The sequence below is a fragment of the Rutilus rutilus genome (genome assembly GCF_951802725.1).
Source record: "Rutilus rutilus genome assembly, chromosome: 3".
NCBI lineage: Eukaryota > Metazoa > Chordata > Actinopteri > Cypriniformes > Leuciscidae > Rutilus > Rutilus rutilus.
The window spans coordinates 55,205,831-55,231,351 of record NC_140211.1 but is presented as its reverse complement, the minus strand read 5'-3'; the positions used below and the strand labels follow the sequence as shown (position 1 = coordinate 55,231,351).

Below are 25,521 nucleotides of genomic sequence, written 5' to 3'. Positions count from 1 at the left end.
CCGGCTTGTCCCGTAGATGGTCTGCTTGCGCACGAGCAGATCTGTTTGCGCTCTGGAGACGCGTTCAGTCTTTCCACTATCAAATTCCTTCATGTAAATCCGCCATGGCGCGAGCGCAACTGGCATTTAAAGAGAATAGGAGATGAGACTCTGATTGGTTTAACGCTTGAAAATCCCAAAACACACCCATTATACTATTAAGAGAATAGGGACAACCCTTTTTCCCCGTGTTAAACTAGCAAAAGTGGATTTGGACACTCCCTAAGTGAACTTGCACCCTGCACTTTAGACCATGCGCTTAGATCGTTAAAATAGGGCCTTTTGAATCATTCACTCAGAAATTGGTTAGCTACAGAAAAAAAACTCCACAGGAAGTAGCGGCGGGTGCTTGTGGTAATTACAGTACGTCAGGCAGGAAATTCCAAATGTTCGACTGTCATCCATAGACCTCCAATATAGCTTATCATTTGAAACATGCAAGTAGTAGCAACTTTAAAGAGAAAATATTCAGCAATGGTGTTGGCTTATGAATTTGCACATAGTTTGTCTTAATTAAATGAATAAAAAGACAGAAAGACCTTGAGATATGTTTGGTAATTGTGCCTGAATTAATTGAAAATTGATTTGCTACATTTCAGATTAATATATTTGTTTTCCTTCAAATTGTAATTAAAGGGGGGGTGAAATGCTATTTCATGCATACTGAGTTTTTTACACTGTTAAAGAGTTGGATTCCCATGCTAAACATGGACAAAGTTTCAAAAATTAAGTTGTACGTTTGATGGAGTATTTCTGTGCCAAAAAATACTCCTTCCGGTTTGTCACAAGTTTCGGAAAGTTTTTTTCGAGTATGGGCGTGTGTGACGTCAGATGGGGCGGAATTTCCTTATACGGGTCCTAAGGGCACTTCTCCCGGAAGGCACCCGTAGACCAGAGTGAGAGAGCGAAAGCAGTACGCCCATCAAAGCGCTGTGCTCGGCTTTAGGGAAGTCATCGGCTGCGCTGCCCAGTTCGACGCCGGATTTGCAGATCTTCTAATGCTTAAGGATGGAGCAGTCCCAACGATAAAGGTTCATGGTCGTGCGTTGGAACCGCAGGCGGTGAGTAAAACTGCTTCAAATGTCTGTGTGTTGTTAGCTATCGCGTAAGCACAGCAAGTAAACAAGATGAGTATCTGATATAGTTAATATAGTTAATGTTGTCGTGATTCTTTCGCTCCGCCCACACGGCACGCCTCCAACCGCTCGGATTTTTCTGGAAAGACTCGGTACAGCCTATCTTTCTTTTATAAATATAATAAAACTAAAGACTTTTTGGAGATATGAAGGATGCAATACTACTCTATAGGTACTCAAGATTAACATGAGATTGACTGAAACTGAGTGTTTCACCCCCCCTTTAACACTTAAACACTTTGCAGTTTGAATGATGTCCTGTATAAACAAAATGACGGAGTATGTTTTTATGTTTCCACTGTTCGATCGCGCCCGCGCCTCACACACACACACACACACACACACAAATATAAGTAAACACTTTGCGACTTTTCGATCGCGCCCGTTTTATTTATTTTTATACCGTGTATTCTCCGTGTAAATTTATGCACCGAACCGTGACGCCCGTACCGTTTCGGTTCAATACGAATACATGTACCGTTCCACCCCTACAAACTGGCATTGTATCTGCCGGTGGGCACCCTGCTCTCTGGGATGAAACTGGGATTAGTTGTTGAAGAACCCATATTCACTCACCATTCCCACTGCATCCTGGTCAAAAGGGTTCCACTCCACATTGTTGGGATAGTGCGCAAGAACTTTAGATTTAAAAGTTCGCCGCAGTGGACTCTGCTCAAAATTTTCACCTGAGATTCGGACAGAAAGAGAAAAAGACAAAGACAAAGACAAAAGAAAGATAAGCTCTTTTTCAAAAAAACTATCTTCAAACCTTCATGGCAATTCAAGCAAACCAAACCACAAATACACTGATATACTTATTTCCTCTGGAGGAAGACAGTGGTCTAGAACGTTGCGAAAAAACAGACATGAAAACAGAAAATCAAACCGAGTCAAAGCCAAAAAAGTGCCAGAACAGTTGAAGCAGAAAAGTGTCGGAACACGCATTGGAAAAACGTGCCTTGAAAATCATTCCAAGTGAAGGAGTTACAGCAGCGCACCAAGCGAAACCTTGGCGAGAGTTCACCAAAGCAAAAAGTTCGGAGTGCTAATAAGTTTCTGCTGCTGAGAGAGGAATAGGAAATGGAGCTGAAGGGGGAAAAGGGCAGGAAAATCAGACAGGTGATCCCAAACTACCCGACCACGAGCCATCTCACACACGGACAAACAGCGGTGCTGTGAAAGAAGTGCGTGGAAAGGTTAAAGGTTAGCGGGCACAGGCCGAGCTGTGGTTGATTGTGATACAAACAGGAGCATTGGAGGTTGGGATGAGGGTTACCTTCGTCTGCACTCGCCAACTTTCCTCTGGCACCATCACTGAATCTAGTGGCCTGTATATACTGGCATAAAGCTACACAACAGATAAAACAGTGTAATTAATCACTTACATGAGGAGGGTGAGTGAGCATTAGTCACTCGTTACTCATAGAGAACACCATTCATTATGGAGGGCTAGGAGTGCCGCTTAAAAAATACAATCAGGAAATCAATTATCAATTTATTAATTCCAAAATAAATTTTCAGCCATATTTATATCTTATTAAAATGTTGTTTGTTAAATCAATAACTTTTAATTTAATAAATAAATAAATAAATAAACATTTAAAACAATTTGATTTCATGTTTAAAATATTTGTAAAATGTAACCCTACATCACAAAACCAGTCATAAGTCGCACGGGTATATTTGTGGCAATAGCCGACAATACATTGCATGGGTCAAAATTATTGATTTTTCTTTTATGCCAAAAATCATTATGATATTAAGTAAAGATCATGTTCCATGAACGCAGCACAATCGCGAACATAAATTAACAACTTTAAAGGAGATTTTCTCAATGTTTAGATTTTTTTGCACCCTCAGATTCCAGATTTTCAATAGTTGTATCTCAGCCAAATATTGACCTATCCTAATAAACCACACATCAATGGCAAGCTTATTTATTCAGCTTTCAGGTGATGTATAAATCTCAATTTCAAAATATTGACCCATGTGACTGGTTTTGTCATCCAGGGTCGCAAAAGTCAAATTAAAACCACATCAAATAAGAAAAGTAAAAGAAAACAAAATTATAACATTGTTTTCTTTAGCTGTTTTTGAGTTCTGTTTAAAAATGTCAAGATATAATATGTCTCACTTAATGTCTTGAAACATCTGTTTCCGGCCGTTGTTGTGGAGATGTTGACTAGTTTTAGTATTTAGTTTTTAACTGTCTCTACAAGAAATACAGTACCTGTTAAAAGTTTGGAAACATCGCAATTTTTTTATGTTTTTGAAAGAAGTCTCTTATGCTCGCCAAGGCTGCACTTATTTGATCAAAGATGCAATAAAAACAGTAATATTGTGAAATATTATTACAAATTAAGAACTGTTTTCTATTTTAATATATTTAAAAATTTAATTTATTCCTGTGATCAAAAGCTGAATTTTCAGCATCATCAGTGTCACATGATCCTTCAGAAATCAATATTATATGCTGATTTGAGCTCAAGACTTTCTTACTATTATCATACATTTTCAGTTGTGCTGCTTCACATTTGTGTGGAAACTGTGATACTTTTTTCAGAATTCTATGATGAATATAAAGTTCAATGAACCGGATTTTATTTGCATGTATTAACTGTATTCATTAAAGCATTTATTAAATAGAAAACCTTTGTAGCATTACTTATAAATCTCTTCACTGTCACTTTTGATCAATTTAATGCATCCTTGATGAATAGAAGAATTAATTTCTGTATTTAAAAAAAAAAAATCGGTAACACTTTACAATAAGGTTTGACTTGTTAACATTAGTTAATGTATTAACTAACATGAACTAAACAATGAACAAAACATGTGTTACTGTATTTGTTCATCTTTAACGTTAGTTAATAAAAATAAAGCTGTCCGTTGTTTGTTCATGTTAGTTCACAGTGCATTAACTGCGTTAACAGATTTTAATAATGTATTAGTAAATGTTGAAATTAACATTAACAAAGATTATTAAATGCTGTAGAAGTGCAGTTCAGTTTTAGTTCATGTTCAATAATGAAACCTTATTGTAAAGTGTTATCTTTGACACTTAGCACAAATATTTGCATGATATCTGGTTTCCACAAAAAAATGTTAAACTGAAAAAACATTGATAATAATAATAATAATAATCTTGAGCACCAAATCATCATAAAGAAGGATCAAGTGACACTGATGACTGGAGTAATGATCACCGGAATAAATTACATGTTATAAAATATATTACAACAGAAAAACATTTTAATAATAATAATAATAATAATAATTCACAATATTACTGTTTTTACAGTATTTTTTTATTAAATAAATGCAGCCATAGTGTGCATGAGACTTCTTATAAAAAACATTTGTTATTTATTGTCATTTAAAAATGAATGTTTCCAAAAGTTTACCAGGTGCTGTAGCTAAAAGAAAAAAAAGATTATCCTACAGATTTTTCAAAGTGAAATAACAGATTCCTGCAATTTTATTATGACCTTTAAGAAAAAAATGATTGATATCAGTTGAGATGTGCTGCGTAATATGTAAAAGTTAAAAACGCCTTGAAACCTCGTCGCGTTCTGTCCACTGTTGTGGAGGTTCACGGTGTGTTTGAGCTTCTGCTCGCTGTCACACACATTACACACGGCATGTTGAAACAACGGAGACTGAAGGCAGTGTGTGCAAGCATGAATGTCACACCGTAAAATCTCTTCAGCTTCCATATCAGGGACAATTTAAGATCTGTTAACCTGCCTTAGACAATGAATACAGCCTCGATGCAACAAGAATAGACGTGTCTCTGAAGGATATTTCCCTGAGGAATGTGATCAGGGCAAGAACGTGTTTATTTGTCACCGATCTTCACAGAGAGAGAGAGAGTGTGTTTGACGAGTTTATAGATGTGTGGCATTTATGGGACGCAAATCAGATCCGGTAGTTTCACTGGTCTGGGATCACAACCGAAATAAGGTCAGGAATGTGTGGAATTAGCCAACACACACACACACACACACACACACACACACTAGGGGCTGCTGGGCTGTTTAAACACTGTCAAGTATGACCATATGAAAACATACTACAATATGTAGTGTGCTGTTAAATTATGGATTTTATTCCATTCTTTATTAATGTTTCTGATCTGGCATCTTCCATGAGAATCTTGTTTCCATGCAAGTTGGAAGAACTGGAATAAAACTAGTAAGAGATGGTACAGTGTGTATACACTAGACACCCTTAAGGGAATGTTATATGTATATATATATATATATATATATATATAACGCATATGAAGCAAACACCAAGGCTGATGTTAAAATCTTTATGTGTGGATGGTCAAATTATTAAATTATTAAAATATTATTTCGTTTTCAACTCTCACTACAAGGGAAATAAAGGAATTTCTCTTTAAAATAAACTTAAATAACAGATTCTTGCACTTTTTTTACATTTATTATGACCTTTAAGAAGAACTGATTGCCATCAGTTATTGAGGATGTTTTTAAGTATCAAGTTCAAAAGACCCAAACAAGACGTTTTCCTGCTTAATAAGGTTAAGATTTGATGTGACATCTGTTTGACATGATGCATGTAAGAATAACAGATGATAGTGTACTGAAAATTTAAGTATATTTGAAGTGATAATGTGGCCATCCCGCAAGACAAACTAAAACAGCTTCAAAGCTGTGCAATAAGTCTATACAGAAATTGAAATCAATCAATCAAAATTAAACTTTGGTGTTTTGTAAATTAATGTCATACATTATATGGCATGTAGATCAAACTGAATACAATGCACTGAATATCTAAAGTAGCAACAACTTTTTTTTAAATGCACCAATGGAAAAAATACACATTAATAGTGATACGATAAAAAAATAACGCTGAATTCCTAACCCGTTTATTTTAATTATAGGGATAATTCAAGCAGAATGTGAGTCTTTTACATTTTTCTTGCATAATATCCATTTTGCTCATTTTTTTATATAAAAATTCTGGATTGAAATATTCTTGCATTAACTGAAACCAATTTAATAATAAAAAAAGAAAAAAAAACATTATTGTACAGTTATTTGTACAGTTTACTACCATTTATCCAAGACACCACTAAATCAAAATGTTAACCATATGAAATTCTGTTTTATTGTAGAAATGTATGAAATCTATTTCACTTAACCGAAACAGGGCAGCAAATTGTGTTCGCCAGTATCCATCCAAAACTCACAATCACAGCAGAATCCCTGCACAGCGACTCAATGCAAGGACTTCCATGCTCTTTCTAATAACCTGAACATGATTTCAGACGCAGAGGACAAAAGCAATCAGCTCTGGTGATGAATGAAAACACTTGGTCATGGTTCATCTGCCTTGTTAATTCTCTGCCAGCACCTCACACATGATTTGTTTCAATCATGGGACGGTCAGCACAAAAGGCCCGAGATCAAGTGAGGATGAGCTAAACGGCAAGCCTCTGAAAACTAAACGCTCATCATTTTGTCAACAGCAAACATGCTTTAGATATTATGAACTGCAAACAGATCAATAAGGCCGAGGTGAAAAGCACCGGTGATGTAAACCAACTAAAATAAACAGCAGAAAGAGCACAAGGGGCCTCGTTCAAAACCACAATAAACACCAGGGCCCCACATATATTATTAATGGTACACCTTTCTGTTTACGTTTTTTAAATCTATAAACAATCTGCTGCTGATCAGAGTCTGTACCGTACAATTTTATTTGATTTATATTACAAAAAAAAGAAAAAAAAAAGAAAAAAAAAGTGATTAATCTGTTTGGATTTTTTTTGTTGATGAAATGACCCCTGTAAGAAAAGCTCTGGTACTTTTACAGAGAGCATCAGAGCCATAAAATGATGCGGAGGGGAAAACACACTGTCTGAGGTGAAAAGATCCTGTGGTTTTTGGAAAGGTCAGTGCTTTAAGCCGCTTTTCCACCGAAATTACCCGGAACAATTTGTCCCAGGAACTTTTTTCCCAGGAACCTTTTTTGCCCCAGACCGGTTGCTTTCTGCGTTTACACCGCGGTCTAAAGTACCGGGAAGGTAAACTGCGCGCAACTGCTCCTCCCAGTCTGCGACGGACAGTAATCAGTTTTGAGCGCCACATTTATAAGTATGGAGGAGATTCAAACTGTGCTGCAGTTATTGGTTTACTAACGAGGTAGGCTAATTAACATAACAAAATAGACGAGCACTGATACTAAAGCGTGTTCAGAAAGCTCGTGTGCGTATAAAATTAGACAAGGTACGTTGTGAGATGACTGGGACGAACGCGCAAAAATTTCCTTTTGCGCAAATACTCTTAAAAAAAGCCTGAACCCCGTCTATATCAATCATAAATAGTGACAGTCTTGTAAATAGTTGTTTGTTACCAACCTCAATGCGCTATTTCAATCCTGTTATAGTAAATTTGTAACATGGTTTGCCTTGCAATAGATGACAATGTGTAAACATAATGACTTAATATTAAAAGCTGTGGCAGAAAAGAGACGAGCACTGATAAAGCGTGTTCAGAGCTCGTAATGCTAACGTTAGATATAAAATTGTATGTTATCAGCTATTGCGGACATTGGCCGTGAGATGGCTGTGACGAACGCGCAGAAAGTTTCCTCTTCCACAAATACCCAAATAATAAAGCCTGAAACTCGTCGCCAGTCCCCCAGGTTTTTTTATTAAATTCCATATTTGCAGACAGACAACTTTACTGCATGAAGCCACTTTTTAAAAGGGAGGTTAAAAATAAAGAAAATGCTGCGTGTAGTCATCCAACCAAAATGCGGCGTGAACACAACCAATCAGCTTGTGCAGCGCACAAGTCCCACCCCTGAAAGTTCCTGAACTTTGAAAAAGTACTACCTCGTGAGCAGGGACTATCGGAGGGGGAAATATTTACCCGGAACTTCATTTAGACCCTGGTTCCTGCGGTGTAAACACATCGAGTACCAGCCCAAAGTTCCTAGTTCCTGGGGAAAGTTCCTGCGGTGGAAACGCGGCTTTAGAAAAACAAACCAGACCTTTTTTCTTACTGCATTTGGGGAAAAGTACAAAAATGCCAAAACAACCACATTCAAATAATTGGTTCAACAAACCATACAGTCATATGCATTGAGAACACCCACAATGCATGTTTCGCTATTTTTTTTTTACCATTTTTTCGGTCTGGCCCATAGTAATTTTAGCCTGGAAATCCAGACCTAAATCTAAAAGATTAATGGTCTGGCATCGACTAATGAAAATCGGCCAGCTCGAGGGGCGGCACCAAGCATGCATTTGAAAATCTCACTGCACGCAATTGGATAACACTACGACCAATCACAACAATAAACCCCATACGCTTAGCTACCAGCGGAGCTAACTGGTAGATTAGACTCTTACCGTATCCGGTCGGCAAAACAGCAAAAACGCCATTCTTGCAAAGGAAGGGTTCGAGCGCCGTCTTCTGTTCCTCTTTTAGATAAAAAGCCAAGTCTAACTCGTTCATTGAGGCGGCCAAAGCCGTTTCAAACAACTGGTGTTCATCCATAGCCATCTTGCAATGTTTACTAATGACTTTGACGTCGCAGCGCTGTCGTCATCTCGCCTCTGGCCCGCCTATATCAGATAACCCCATGTGATTGGTGCAGCTCGGATCGAGGGGCATAATTAATGAGCATCATTACTCGACATTACTGAGCAAATTCAACTTGTGCTCTCGCGAGAACTCTGGATTTCCAGGGTATAGTCATTTTACCCGCCCTACAAATATCTAATAAATATAGTCGGCATGAAACAGAAGTTGAGATCATCCTATTGTGAAAAAAAAAATAATAATAATGTAGGGCGGGACTTTATTCCGTCCATCTGATAATTGGACCAATGTAGTAATTCTGATTATTTCAAGGGCACATGAATTAAAAATATATATTAATACTGATGTGTCATCAATCAATTATTATAAACAATTCAATATTCCATAAAAAAAAAATAAGAACTGTCAATTTTGATTTTATGGTCAATTTACCTATTAATTCCTTTGAAAAATAAAAATAAAATGCTTTTAATTTGCTATAATCGCAGAAAAAAGCTGGACTATAACAGATGCTTTTTGATTTACAGTACACAAACAGATTTCATGGCTCTAGGCTAAGAGGGAAGAGATGAACTTCATCTTATAAAGTACTTCTGTGCGGTGGCTGAAAGCTTGGGTCTGTTGGCCAGAGAACAGCCCGAGGCCACGAGCCTGACGTGAATGCATGAGGTCTGAGAGCGTGTTCGTGATGCCCGCTGAACACAACATTAATACTAACCAGCAGTGACGGGCCCCTGAAGTACCAGCAGAAACCGATAGCATGATTTTAAAGGCATAGGGCTGAGACTAGTCATCTAAACAGCTGCAGGAAAAATATTGCAAAGAAACCCCAATAGAGTGCGGGGATGACGTGTTTTCGTAGGCCAACACCCGGAAACAAGCAAGCATTTTAGTAGTTCAGGTTCAATCGTCCTTCAACGCTGGCAAACTGGGCTTTCAATAAAACCTGGCTGCCTATTCAGTAGAAAGGCGAAATTTTTATTCTGAAATCAGTGCTGACTAGAGAAAACAAAGAAAAAAGGCTTCTGACTTTTGCCAAATATGTAGGAAAACTTCAACACCCATAATGCACTGGGCATGTTGCCTTCCAAGGCCACGCCCACCAGTCTGCGATGGATATGCTTAGCAGAGTTAAATACCACTTTACTTTAGTAGGGAATACTTCTTAGTAGGGATGCACCGATACCACTTTTTCCAGAACGAGTCCGATACCGGAACTTTCATTTTTGGATATAAATCATATTAGTTGGCTTAATTTGTCCATCAAATGCATTTTTCCTTCAGTTATTTTCATGCTTAATTAAGCCTGCTAAAATGCATTGTATGAGCTTCTGTTACTTTCACTCTTCATTCTATTGCTCTATCATATTTTATCTTTCATTTGCACTTATTTAGAGCAGCTCCAGCAGGGCTCAGTGCTGAGGATCGGGTCAGTGGTGCAAATGTTTAGACACCAGTGAAATATCAATTCTTTATTCCAATTTTGATACTACAACAAAACCTACAGTAATCAATCAAATGTGAAAAAAAAAACACACTGCATATTCATTACTGAATAAATTAAATATAGATGGATCTTTTTATAAAGTTACAAAGTGTAGCCTATTTAGTCAAGAGCAGTGAGTCATTTATTTGTTCTTTGTTTGATTAACATTAAAACACATTAAAACTGCTGCCCCTTTAAGACTTATTGTTGTTACTATATTTTGTTTAATATTCCACTGATAAGATTTACTTCATAGACAGCCTTCTTTTTTATCCCCATTATACTCTCTGTTGTCCGTGTTTGTTTGGCTGGACACAAGTGCACAAACGCTGCCTGGTATCAGAGCATTTTAACGAGTACGAGTACATGAACTCAGTATCCCTACTTCTTAGCAAACTAGTTATAATGGTGTTGACTTGTATTGTTCCCGGGTGCAAGAATTCAAAAAGTGAACGTAAGGAGAACGGCGCGATGGAAAACCTGAAAAACCTCCGTGTTGTAGTGAACCGGATGACCACGAACACAGTGTTTTGGGACAAAAGAGGCGGCTCTTTTGTCCCAAAACACTGTGTTCGTGGTCATCCGGTTCACTACAACACGGAGGTTTTTCAGATTTTCCATCGCGGCCCAACTTCTTGTCAGTTCCGCCCAACCTCCCGAAGCAAAACGTGTTCTGTTAATAACCCTCAGCCAATCGGATAGTACATGGATACAAAAATGCGCAGACGTACAATCTGTAGTAATCACGAAACTGCAAGCTCAAGACAGAATAAAACGTGAAACTAAGGCAAAATACATCAGTACTCCCTTGGGATTTTTTTTAAGGCTTTCACTTGTCTTGAATAAGGAGGTTGCTAACAAGTGGCTAAATGGGACTTAAAGGTTGTTGGGGACATTAAAGTCCCACTCCGATCATATTTTGAGCTATTTTTAAACATTCTCAGTGGTCTTTAAATTATGATTATGCCGTTTTTAGCCAAAATCACAAAACCTGTGCCGTTTTCTGGGGACTTCGCTTCAGCAGAGCGGCAGTAGCTCATTAGCAATTCGCCTCTGCGTTGTGGGCGGAGCCGTTGGCACGTATAGAAGTCAATATAGAAGCATTACAGTATTATATACACGTTAATTATTATTATCCGAAGTTAATCAAAGTTATCACCAAAGTTATCACCGATCATTATTTCACTCCGAGACGTCGCGGTAAAAAACAGCTCGACTTCGCCTCGATATTTCATCCCTCCCACAGTGATCAATCAGGACATATTACCAATATCTCTCCTCTTAGCATTGCAACCCGCTACCGCACATAGGTGTTGATCCGCCATCATCTTCTCTACTCCTCAGAACCTGAGCGGGCGGGGCGGAGGGGAGTATGAGCTTGTGGCCCCGCCCAGTGGAGTTACTAGGTCACAACTCCAGTCTATTTTAGCCGGCATTTTAGCGTCTGCTACTGATTCACAGCCATTTGAATGCAGAAATACTCAGAAATACAACTTTGAGCTTATTTTTCTCAAGATATGTCCTCTAACATCAAAAAAATGCCACAAGAACATGTTAACACCTAGAAAAACATGATTTTCATCGGAGTGGGTCTTTAAACGTCATCACAATGAACAGGTAAATCATCTACTCACTAATCCGCTTTCACAGACTCATTGTGTTAATAATTGTGCCCTTGCTTTTCCAACTCAAACTTTCAGGGAACATTTTTTAAATAAAGGCTGAAAGAGTTGTCGGAAGCTTATGGTGACGTTTAAGAGAAAGTCGTTTCGTTCATTTATAGCCTTATTATAGCTCATTTAAGTCGTATTTAGGTTTCAAAATTCATACAAGTTGTGTTCATGATGAATCATAAAGTTTTGTCGGTCACAGAGCTTATTTCCTACAATTATCAAAACTCCAACAGAAAAATCCTATTGTGTTTTTGTCGAGGGAACCAAGGTGATGCGAACCCGGCCTACAGAAACACGTCATCATCGCAGCGCTCCATACTGGGAATTTAAGAATGAGAAATGACAGATTGATTGTGCATCACTTGTACGCCTCTGCTAAATGAGTAATTGGACTGGGCTTGATGTGATGACACAATGTTGATCCTTGCAGCACAATGGCGTCGGATGGATGAGAGACAGTCACTCTTAGAAACAAAGGTTTCAACGGGGATCTATATTTGACTGAATTTTAAAGAACCCTTTATGCCAAAAAGGTTCGATATAATGAGAAATGTCCTAAATAATTGCATTTACTTTCATGTTTAGTGGTTTTTCAATTGTTTTCTAGTGATAAAGTATGTTTAAAACTAAATGATAATAAGTGATAATGATAATAAAACTAAACTAAAATGGATCCCTTCAAATGTTCTACATATGAAGCGCCTGGAAGACGGTTTTCGACCTTTTCTTCTAACAGTGAGTCTACATTTGTGAGGGCCACAAAAAGAGCAAATGAATATCAGAGTAACAGATGGCGGATGACGTTTTCCTGTGAAAATTCGCTGCTGAAACAAACATATCCAAACAGCTGAGATCAGCCCCACATGCACAGCCTCTTCACCCCCGCATTTCTTAAACGTACTCAAATATATGCGATATTCCAAGATAAATTCGCAATAATGAATAGAACCAAAGCTAGAGTTTTCCTTTTTGGTCACACTTTACATTAGGGGTCTTTAACTACAATGTACTTGCATTGAAGAAAAAGAAAAAACAAGGTTACACTTTATTTTAAGGTGTCATTGTTACAGTGTAATTATATATTTAAGTACTGAGTAATATTAATTAACTACATGTACTTACTATAGGGTTAGGGTAGGATTAAGGTTTGGTTGAGGGTTAGTTGCATGTAATTCTGCATAATTTATAGTTATTACTATGGTAAGTACATGTAACGAAACAAGGACACTGTAAAATAAAGTGTTACCAAAAACTATGTAAGATAATAAAATCTTCTATATCATTTGTTAACAAACATGTATTCATTACTTCATTGAGCTCATTATTACATTGTTTAAATGGATACATTTTTAGCTGTGTGATTTTGTATATGTACATTTCTGAAATACACAACTTAGACAGTTACCTCTGATAACAGATCGCTCTAAATTGTAATGTGGACTCATGCATTTTCTGTAAAGCTGCTTTGAAACAATGTGTATTGTGAAAAGCGCTATACAAATAAACGTGAATTGAATTAACTAGAACCATAGCTAGTGTTTTCCTTTTTGGTCCCCCTTTATATTAGGGGCCTTTAACTACAATGGACTTGCATAAAAAATTGTGTTGATGTTGTATTGCAAAATACTTGTGCTGCCATCGAGGTGTGATACGGGGAAGGTTAGGGACTGGTTTGGGAGTATGAGTAGGTTTAAGGGTGGTTTAAAGAGATAGTTCACCCAAAAATGAAAATCCTGTCATTAATTACTAACCCTCGTGTTGTTCCAAACCTGTAAGACTTTTGTTCATCTTCAGAACACAAATGAAGATCTTTCGATGAAATCTGAGAGCTTTCTGTCCCTCCATTGACACCACTTTGGCGCTTCAAAAAATGAATGAATGAGTGAAAAATGAAAGAATTGAGCGGTTTAGTCCAAATTTTCTGAAGAGCCACGATCGCTTTATATGATGAACAGATTGAATTTAGGCTTAAATAAAAAGCTTTTTCTTTTTTTACACACCCTGGGATGTGGTGTACAGGTGTAGTAGAGATATTTAAAGGGATACTTCACCGATTAGCATTAAAGGAGCTGTATGTAAGAAATGTATTTCAATTAATCATAAAATGGCCCTGATATGTCACTAGACATTAAGAAATCATGTTCATTTCAAATACTTATATCACTGACAACAGTAGTCCGGCCAGGATATTGTCATTTAAAAAGTGAAGTTGCAGCCCTCAACTGATGTTGATGTTGTCATCTTGTGTTTTGGCCTGAAGCGCCACCCTCCACCTATCTACCAATCACGAAGTCAGTAGTGTTTTCGGCATCGAGGTTGCCAGCTCTGCTCTAGTTACCACAGCTACGTAGCAGCCTACGTTCCTGCTGGATCCTGCAGCCTATCTGGCAACCTCGAGTCAGGGGGGAGGGGGAGGGGATACACCGCTCTACAGTAATTTGAAAGTGATTGCAGTACCAGTTTCGGCCACAATCTTACATACGGCTCCTTTAAGCTTTGTATCAGTAGAAACCCGGTAGTATTTTCGAATGACCGTGCTTCCCTCCCTCATGTCCCCCTGAGACGAGAGATTTCTGTATTGTGTGTCTGGAAAAAACCTCTGATGACACAAAAATAGTCATTTAGCATCATCGGGGGCGTTTTTGTCCAGAGGCGAGAGACTACAGCCAGTAGGAGGAGTCTTCAACCCGCCCATAGGGGGATCTCACGATAAAACAGCGTCTTTTCAGTTTCGAGTCGACTATAGTAGCCTAGTTGTATCATTTCGTCCGATACTGCCCTCTGTAACCGGTAGGCGTGGCTTGGGAGTGGCCTCGTAGGGCAGCGAAGCAAGTGCATTCTGGGAGTTGTTGTCTTTCATCCACATGAGCCAAAAATACATTCTCAGTCTAGAAGACACCAACTTCTAAACAAATTTCTACTACATAAACGACCCAATTTAAATACACATTCATCTTTCCAGTGAAATATCCCTTTAATTGTGGAAGAATGAGTCAAGACCATTGGGGCACAGTGGAGATTCACGGTGAGCCGCCCTTCTTTTGCTGCAGTGCAACCTCAGGCTATTCAGCAACATGCAAGGTCAAAATAAGCATGCTAACAACACTGTGTTCCTCTGCTCCAACAGGAAGACAGAAATGAGCTCATTTTTTTACACAGGAACAAACACACTCTACACAGGGTTAAAGACAATTGTGACTAATTTCTGTAATTACATGGTGCAGCATGAAACGGCTAGAGATGGACTGCTTCAAAACGGCTTTAATTGAGCGGTCACACATCTTTAAATTATGCGTAAAAGATGGAGTTAAGCCAGTTTAGGAATTTACGGTACATTCAAATCACAGAATTTCATGACTTTACATGGATGTCTGGTTATTGAGTTCTCAACGCAGCTTAAAAATCATTCAATAAAGCTGCTCTTAAAACGTCTTTATCATGCACATGAGATTAATGACTAATCAGAGTACGAGGAGCTCAAAGGAGCGCTCTTTAATAGTGATGTCATTGAGAAAGAGCTCAAGACACGGGGTGCATGGGAAACTCCTAGGGGATAGTGTTTAAATCGGTATGTGTGTGTGAGTGTGTGTCGAGCGCAGCTGCCGTCCTCAGTGTACCGAGGCCTGATGGTGTGAGCCAGCCAATCAGAATGCTCTGCCAGCAGGGCCTCTCATGCATATGCTAATGAAGCCCTCACCCTGTGCCCCGTCACTGGGAATAAAAGAGGGTTTTTGTCACAAACTTTGCAGAATTCTGGCACATGGAACTACTGCAGTTTCATTGCAAAAGCAACACGACAGAGGATGAGAGGGCTAATTTAAAGAAGAAGAAAAAAAAGCTGGACTTTATGTTCTGCACCCCAATTAGCAGCTTTCATTTGATCAGTGATATAACAGAAGATATGCTGGGTGTCTTGCATTAAAAAAACACATTTTTAGCTACTTTTTCAAAAGGGAAAGTAAACAGTTTAGATAAACTATGAGGAAATGTCACAGCAGTACTAGCCTAAGTGTCGGTTAGCATCGGCGAAGTGTTAGTCACAGAGAGACGTCCAACTTCGTCAGTCTCTAAACCATTCCAACACTTTAAAAATATGTGTTTGTCTAAACAATTCACACTGCCATTTAATGAGTAGCTGCAAACACATCTGTGCAAACTGCATTCTTCTTGTCATTCTTGCTCTGTTTGTGAATGTGATGCTAATAGCAAAGAAGGAATGGTACAGGAAATGAGAACATACACACAAAAGTTCACTCAAACAGGTCATAGACATGAAACCACACAGAAAGCGCTTTTTATATACAAGAACAGGGTCAGATGCAGATCCAAGATTTAACATTTTTTAACTTTAACAGTTTTCTGATGCCACAAGATCACAATCAGCGCTTGATCTCTACGAGTTTCCCAGTAGATGATTGAAATGAACACTTATTTTACATAGTGCTTATTCCAAAAAATGTAAGACATTTGTATCCAATTCAGGACTGCATCAAGCAAAAAGGCAAAATAAGTATCTTACCCAATCTGTGAGCTTGCTGTGACAAAACGTCTTTCTATTAGAGCTACACGATTCTAGATAAAGGATTCTAGACTTTTTTTTTTGGTTTAAAATAGAGATCATGATTCTCACACGATTATGAATAGACAACTAGCAAAAATAACTGCATTTACTAGAAGTTCTGACACGATGTTAATTGCTGTAGTCTATTTAAAAATATATACAGTACTGTGCAAAAGTCTTAGGCACGTTAAAACTGAGACAGACTAAATCCAGAAGGACTGCGGGAACGTCTCCGAGATGCTTGAAGAAGCCTTCCTGCAAAGCTACCTGGAAAACTATGCGCAAGTGTACCTGGACAAAAGCCGTTTTAAACGCAAAGGGTCGTTACACCATATATTGATTTGAATTAGTTAATAGAAGTAGCCTGGCTAACGTCAGACCTCTTCTCATTGAGACGTGGTCTGGGAACCACGTGTTAATTTTCTCGTATTTGAGGCGTGGTTTACGAATGCCCAGAGCCGTTTATTGGGCGCTACGAATGTCTATCAAATGTGCCTGTACGTAGCTCATAGCCAATCGTTTCAATTATACCAGATGACATATGTAGAGCGACAGAAATTCGACGAGGAAGAAGACGAAATAAACTTGCGTTCTAAACTACTAAGAACACTATCTAAGGCTGCATCGAAAGGCAACTTCGCATCTGCTGCCATGTTGGATCCATAGATATAAACAAACTGCTTCGGTGTGTCGCATAGACGTCGTCATCGTTTTGCTGCTCCCTCCCCATTCTGTGATTGGTTCCCTCGCTGAGGCGAAAATCTGGTCCATGGAATCCAGGCTGCCTGGCAGCGTGAATAAAATCGCGCTGCGCACAAGGCAGCATGGGGAAACCCAGGCTATAATAGAAGTTAAATCATAAATAAATTCAATTTGTGATTTTATTCTTGAAAGCATTCTCACTTTACAGCATTTTAACACAAGTGCCAGTGCTTTTCACAGTACTGTAGCTTTGCAGGAAGGTTTCTTCAAGCATCTCGGAGACGTTCCCGCAGTTCTTCTGGATTTAGTCTGTCTCAGTTTTTTCTGTTTCTTCATGTAATCACAGACGGACTCGATGATGGTGAGATCAGATCATACCGGCTGTTGTCAGAGTCCTTGTGCATACACAAATCTCACTGGATTATTACAATTAATGGCAAAAAGAATGTTTGGAAATGTAAACTGATATTTCCTACTGACACACTACAGCAAAAGATATAAATAACTGACTTAAAACCATATTAACATATGGGCGATATTAACATGCCTAAGACTTTTGCACAGTACTGTATATAATTTGAATTCTTTCTTTTTTTTTTCATCTGTTTGAATAAATTATTCAATTCAACTATGTAAAAATCACCGGCAGTGTAAATGTACCAAAATCAAACGATCCCGGGACACATTATCCGTCTATTTTCCAGAATCTCTGTGTGAAATCGGCTTTTAACTAAAGTTACCACAGTCTGATTTAGTCTGACAGATCCTTTATTGGACTCACTGAATTCATTGGAGCGGTTACTGGATCATTATCCGACTCGCTTAATGAACTGGAAGTCATTTCGAAATAAAGCAAGTTTTATATACTTCAGCATCATTACTGACTTTCTCTATGATAACTAAATTAGTTAAAGATGCACACTGAGATTTTTTTTTCTGCCCAAGATAAATATTTATTCTGCTTTGTCCTCATTAAAGCACACATTTAAAGGAGGGCAACATATCAGACGTTCACTGAAAAAAAATCGGTGCTCTTAAACGTTCTTGAATGCAACAGTGACCCACTTTCAACGGTCTAATGGATGTTTTTCATTACTGCTAAATCAGGCCCGACCGTCTGGCCCAACAGAGAAATGCAAGGAATGACAATGGCTCTTATTTTCTGCATCCTTGCCAAGAGATATACTAACTCTTCAGCAATGCACAGCATTCCCATCGCCAGTGGGATCGTATCAGAAAGGGTCACGGGATGCTCACCGGCCCATGTGGAGCACTTTTCTCTAAAGTCTTTATCAGAATCCATTAAATACAAATGAAACGGTTCAACAAAACACAGCGCTTTACAGGGATAATTCAATTTATTCTGTGTGGAACAAAAAAATTAGTTTTTTTGTTTATACAATGGAAATCAGTGGTTTCTAAAACTACTTGGTTATCAACAACACACTTCAAAATATCTTCCGCAGACAAAAAGGAACGAAGTGAGTACATCTAGAAGTAGAAGATCTAACCTACACCTTTAAGCTGTGGTCATGTGATGCAGCACAGCCCTTCAGACGTAAACAAGAGCTGAGAAAACAGACTCATGCGGAAGGCATAAGCAGCTTAACGGCACTATGATTCAAATGAACTGAATGTATTTTCTGCATGCTTGAAATTAAAACATTCAGTAAACAATCGATCACAGCAAACAATGCATGTACTGAAAAACGGTTGGCAAATCAGCTAATCACACCGGCGCCCCTTTCACACAGCGCGTTGATCCCGGGAAATTGCCGTAAAATTGCTAGAGTGCCTTCTGTGTGAACGCAAACACGTCCCGGGATTGATACAGGGATGGGGACCTAGTAACATTGCCGGGATCAGTCCCGGAATGCGCCCTGTGTGAACAAAAAGCCAGGACCAATGCAGTAAGGGGTGTGTCGTAGAGATGACCTTTCTACAACCTATCCTACAGCATATGGGGAACGAGCCACTCGGCAAACCCAGTGGCGCTACTGGGGAGTATGGACTCGTCTTCGTGTAGAAATGACGAAGAGGAGTTATCGGCAGAACTGACATCTGACAGGAGTTATCACATCCTGACGTCACGTGTCTTTGCGGGATGTGTGAACGGTGAACGCACTCACAGATTCCGGAAAATCACTGGCAGTGTGAATGAACCAAAATCAAACAATCCCGGGACACATTATCCATGTATTTTCCGGAGTCTCTGTGTGAAAGGGGCTCTATAGAGGGAAAAAAACAGGCCTTCCCTCTGCCCTCACTGTAGCATGACAAAAAAAATCCAACCATTTTTTTTATTTTTGAACAAAAGAACACCATGTCCTCATTAGGTGCAACACGATAAGTTTGCAGTGAAGTAAATTAACTTTACACTGTAAAACCTAGCACTGAAAGATACATTTATTCACTTATTTAAAAGAAAAATAAGTTAATTTAACTCAAAAACTGCAATGCATTAAGTAGTAATTAAGTAAGACTTAATTAAGTCATTAAGTAATGAATAATCTATTTGTTATTTTAGCTCTAAACATTTAAGTTGAATTTAATTCATTTAATCTAGTTTATGTTAATGGTTGAAAATAAAAAATAATATCAAAAGTAAATTAGAAACCAGTGGGTGGGTTTCTAATTTCTTTAAAATTTTATTTTTAAATAAATTACTTTTGTATACGGGCCTATAGCTCATGAAATAAACACATTAAATAAATAAGTTTTAATTTAAGTTTTCAGCTTCATTCGAAGCCTACATTTAGGTCTCTTCACGGCGTGCTCCCTCACGCACCAGAAAATGTATTTTCGCACCGCGTATTTATTTCAATCTGCCCATCCCCCACACACAGCTCACACGGAGCAACTCGTCGGAACAGGATGGCGGCCATGAAGAGATTTAACAGGTAAGCACGGGAAACTGCTTCACCCTCTTTAGAGCAAGTTTTAACGTTGTATTGTCGTGACTCTTCATCTTCAGGAGACCAACTAGCTAAAGTAAGTAAGTTACTTACTACTGTAGTTAGTTACGTCATTTGCGTCACGTCATAGAAATGTATGTGTGAACGAACCAAAATCAAACGATCCCGGGACAAATCCTCTGTGTGAAAGGGGCTCTATAGAGGCAAAAACATTTTTTACAAAAGAACACCATGTCCTCCTCAGGTGCAACACGATAAGTTTGCAGTGAAGTAAATTAACTTTATGTAATGAAAACAAAAAAACATGTGACACCGAAACACAACCAATGAGAACATGTTCAATGTTAAACATAGAGATAGGAGTCAAATATTTTCTATAGGCTATAAACTCAAAAAACAAAACAAAAAATTCAGGATACTGCATTTTGTAAAATCCAAATAAGCTTGACAGATATTTATTGGAAAGTGTAGTTTATTTTCTTCTTTGCGGAGTATATCTAGCCTATATATATATAGACAACCATGACCACACTTACAAATACATGATAAAGAAAAAAAACTGACTCGTTTCCTCTATAAACAGCATGTAAGCAGTTTCGTTCCCCTAACTAGGCCAGCCCAGACTCACGAGTGTCACTCTTGCAGCAACAATGCGATTGAATGCTGCTTTAGAAACTGGTGTGTTTTTGTATTCCCCAGAGCATCTCAGTGACCTCTCTTTGTCCAGAGGGTCTCGCGTGGGACACCCTCCATTGATCGCGCTTTTCCCCAAGGGGGAACGTCATGATGGACACCGGTCACTTTCACTGCAGGATCAGTTGCACTACAACCATCTCTAAATGTATCATTTATTGCCCATCAATGCATCGACCCTCAACGGACATGAATGATTGCAAGCTTCTCCATGACTCAAAGTTGCACACATAACCGTACAATCATGCTCTCTAACAAAACATCAGGATAAGGACGGTTCGATGGGCTGGGACCAGTGTGAGAGTGTTTCGTGCCATTTGTCCTATTGGGCCAGAGCAGCTTTATTACTATATCTATGTTTACAATGCAAGCCTTGGTACTCATTTCTGATTTATAGCTCAGATCCGATATGTTTGTTCGGCTGTTCACATTTTTTTTTTCTCAATGCGGCCAATATCAGATTTAAGTGTGAACAGTTTACGATCCTGAACTGCGCAAAAGAACGATAACAAAGACGGCGCGCAGAAAGCTATCATGCTATCAGCATTTATGCGTTCATTTATTATCGTTCTTTGTGCACTGGCAATAATGAGGACAGAGACAAAGATGAGGAGAAAGAGAGCAACGTTCTTCTCATATAGTTTTTCCACAAGTTTCGCTTGTATAGATTCAGATTATTGTATTTAATGCCATGTCAGCATTCAAAGCTATTTTCATGGCAAAAATTTAATTACAAAAATACAAATATCTATATAAATACAATAAAAACAAAACAGCAAGTCATATTCTAAAAGATAAATCCAAAACCTTTTCAGGCATAATCGTATTAATTATATCCTCAAGTGAAGTGACTTCATAAAAGAGCATTCTGCTTGTTCGCTTGTACAGAGCTGTCGCCGTAACACTGATGAGCATAACAGCTCACCGTCCCTGCGCTGACTAACTTCACTGCTGGCTTTCATTTTAAACAAGTGACCAAAGAACTACCAGAATGTAAAAATCTTTGGAGCGAGACTCCCATCTGTGCAAAATTGTGACGAATGTTGATCTAGAGTAACGTAAAAGTCGCATGAATACTCATGTGACTGTTCACACTGCAAAACATCGGACCAGTATCTGATTTAGGACCTCATATGGAAGTGGCCCAAATCAGAATTGAAAAGATCAGATTCCACGAGGTTTGTGCTGTTCACACTATTTTGCAAAAGATATGCAAAATATGCCAAAAAAAATTGGATTTGGGCCACTTTTTGCCTGCAGTCTGAATGTAGCCTATATACTGCATTTGTTGATCATGTTCATGTGTTTTTAGGCCATGCAAACTTCAACTTTTGGTTTTCTGAGATGTACTGAACACTGTTCTTGTGAATTTCGCCGATTTAAAGGTGCAGTAAGCGATTTCTGAGAAACGCTGTTGATATTTTAAATCACCAAAACGAACACACCCCTATCATGATAGCTCCGCCCCCAAATTTACAAACACACTGCAACACAGGCACCTCCCCCCTAATGAGTGGACACGCCCCTTACTGCTGATTGGCTATAAGTGCTGCCGACGGCAGCTTTAAGTGAACACAAACTTTTATTTTGGATGCGTTTAATCGCGATTAATCGTTGCCCAGCCAAATTTAGAAAACAAAATGTGTTTTACCTTTTACATATGATTTAAAACACCAACGGTGCAGTTCACAGAGAGGCACAACTATCACCCCCCGACACCCCCTCATGCAACAAAACACTTACGGAATAAAACACAGAGGGACCTGCATTAATGAAATAGAAATACCACTTTCACAAAGATCCAAGAAACTTTAAGAGAAAACTGATGTTCTGATTGCATCAGTGGAGATCTAGCAAAAAATGCAATGCAAGATGAGGAAGCCCGAAACCACAGGAAATCTGAATCTGCACTCTCGCCCTACAAGACTGCACGTGCTGGTTGAAAAAGCCTTTTATATGAGAACATGTTGTAAGTTATTCACTGTAAAAACGTATAATATAAATATATAAACGTAAAAAATATATATATATCAGGGGCGTTTCCTCCGAGGAGGCAAGGGAGGGCAGTGCCTCCTCATTGGATGACAAAATAATCCATATCACAAAAATAAAACAACGCAAATATTACAAAACGTGACATTAAAAAGTGTATAAATCACTTAATCACTAAGTAATACTTTCCAAAAGTAACATCCGCACAGTAAAGTTAAGCGGGACACTGCGTCTCTCTTGCCTCCCCTGAGACCATTGACTTTTAACAGACCCACTTAAGTGTGCCATGGGTTTGATGGGGGGGTAATTGAGAATGAATGGGGGAAAGTCACATGAGAGGAGGCAATGCTTCCATCGTGCTATGATTGGATATGATCGGTTATGATTGGATATGATCGGTTAGTGCGATAAATGCAGCCTCTTGTTTTCGTGCGCGTTCGTGAATGAGTCTGAGTGAACAAAATGATGCTGTTAAATGGGAAGACTAATTAAAAAGTAAGTAAACAACTCATCCATTTAAATATCACTACTTTATATCACGTCAAAAGAAAACTTGAAATGGCCAGAAAACATGATGACTGTTGGGTTTGTAGTAAGCAATCAGCTTGGTGAAAATAAAGATCTTTGTGTCTTGATAACTGATGAAAATAAGTTGACTATTAAATAGAACAGCTAAACATCGGTTCACAAATTAAAATATATTGTTTAAATTGTTACTGCCTTTAGTTATTGTTTTGGAATAAAGGAAACAAATGCTTAAAAACACAAATAGCCTACCTATATTTTCTTAATTATATATGTTTATGTTTGCGTGAGTGTGTGTGTGTATACTGGAGATGAAGGAATTGATCAGATCCAGATGTTAGGTTGAAAAAGTCTGAACAGATTACATTATACTACAACTTTGTTTTGATGAATGCTGGAAATAAAAACAACTGTTTATGAAGAAATAAAAACTATCGCACAAATGAAGTCAACACAAATAAACCCTGAATTGAAGCACATAGAAAACCTTGAATATACGAAGATATTGCAGAATATAGATTGTATATCATAACACTGATCCTCATTCTTTGTCTTGTAAAACAGTAAGTAAACAATGTCAATCTCCGCTTTGATTTGGTTTATGTTTTATACTCAAGAATATAGATGGAGGAGCTATTATGAAATGACAGATGCTTGAGTTTAATCGACTTAATTTGAATAAGCTTTAAAAAATTAAGTACATTTTTAACAGCTTTCCTTTAAGAATCAACGGTCTCTTCTTTTATAAGGTCAACTATCTAGAACACTCCTAAAGTCCAGTGTCTATGCATAAAATGAAATGATACAAATGTCAACTCGTCTACCCAAATGAAAAGACATTTTCACGTATTTTCAGCGGCTGTAGTCACTATTATTGTGGTTTAACATCACACAACTAACACCTTAAAGCAAATACACAATAAAACCTCAGAAATCTGTCGAAATCAGAGCGGTGAAGTGGTCTGGTCTTACCGGACAGCTCGTCTGGCTCTAAGCCGCTCTCGGTGTCCAAACCGCAGGTCACGAAATAATCCGCGAAGCGGCAGGAGCTCGAGCTGAATCCGGTGCTCATTTTGAGACGGCTCCAGTTGTGCTCTTCTGTTTGTGGGTTTAGAGGAGCGCATAGTACGAGCTCTCTCGATCATTCTGCGTAGACATTGCGGATGAGGATCAAGACAGGAGAAGCCCCGAGCGCCAGTCGCATTGTGGCCTCCGGTAACGTTACAGCTGTTCTCTCCCCGTCCTCCGAATCCTCAGCGCGCGCACGCACTCGCTCGCTCTCGCGCATGCGCACTGCTGTGCTCGGGATGACGTTATGCGCTTCAGCATCATCGCGCGTGAAGAGACTGCACGCCGCTGCATCAAACTACTTATCGCTTCTCTGACAGAACAATCACATATGCAGTTATCATCCAGGAGCTAACTATGAAGTAACTCCAGTAGCCTGCAATTTAAACAATTGGTCGTGAGGATAAATCGCAGCAGCAGCATGGCAGTAAATGTTGTTTGATGTTGCCCTCTGGTGCTGGATTTAGAAATCGCATGCATTTTAAAAACTGGCTAAATGTGACAAAAGTAATAATTATAATTTTAAAATGAGAAGGGTCTAATTTCAGAGTCTCCAAAAAACCTGGCTTACACAGAAGTTTGAGGGTAAATACTTTTTAACTAAATTTGAAAAGTCGACACTAAATACTTTGCAATAAGTGCAAAGTCCCCCCAAAAAAAGAAAACAAAAAAGATTATATTTCTTCAAAGATTCTTCTAATTGATGACAGAAGGAGCACACGGGGGAAATGCTGTTATTAAATTATAATTTACTAGGTAGCAACTAATTTTAATAGAGACTTCAACAACTTTATTAGACTTAAAAAAAGGAGAATAAGCCAGAAATCTTCCCATTCTGTACATCAACACTTTTATTCCAAAAACGAACACAAGCGGGTTGAGAAATCTCTATTTTATGGATTTCATAGTTGCAGAACAACAACAAAAAATGTCAACCTCCAAGTGAACTGAAAGGAAAAAACATTATTATCACAACTTAATAAATTAATGACATTTCTGATGTCCTGGCAAAAATGCGAATGTATGACACTTTTATTATTAATTTATTACTTTTGTAAAAGGAAAAAGGGACACCAATTATTTGTTATAAAAACATATAGTACACATGAATGCCAAATAAATTGAACTGTGACTTTTAAGCCAGATTTATT

The 25,521-nt window shown here is 38.3% G+C and overlaps 1 protein-coding gene across 2 annotated transcripts in view; it reads right to left on the bottom strand.

Moving 5' to 3' along the window:
• dennd5a (DENN/MADD domain containing 5A) overlaps positions 1–24,592 on the bottom strand; it is a 64,014-nt gene extending 39,422 nt beyond the window's left edge. The window contains exons 1-3 of one of the 2 annotated variants that reach the window (XM_084405157.1): positions 24,275–24,584; positions 2,452–2,523; positions 1,752–1,861 (exon numbers count right to left, since the gene is read on the bottom strand). In XM_084405157.1, coding sequence (XP_084261283.1) covers positions 1,752–1,861; positions 2,452–2,523; positions 24,275–24,374 — 282 coding nt within the window. In that variant the 5' untranslated portion in view covers positions 24,375–24,584. Of the gene's footprint in view, positions 1–1,751; positions 1,862–2,451; positions 2,524–24,274 lie in introns of both variants that reach the window. The other variant, XM_084405158.1, reaches the window with a different exon arrangement.
• Between the last annotated feature and the right edge of the window lie 929 nt (positions 24,593–25,521).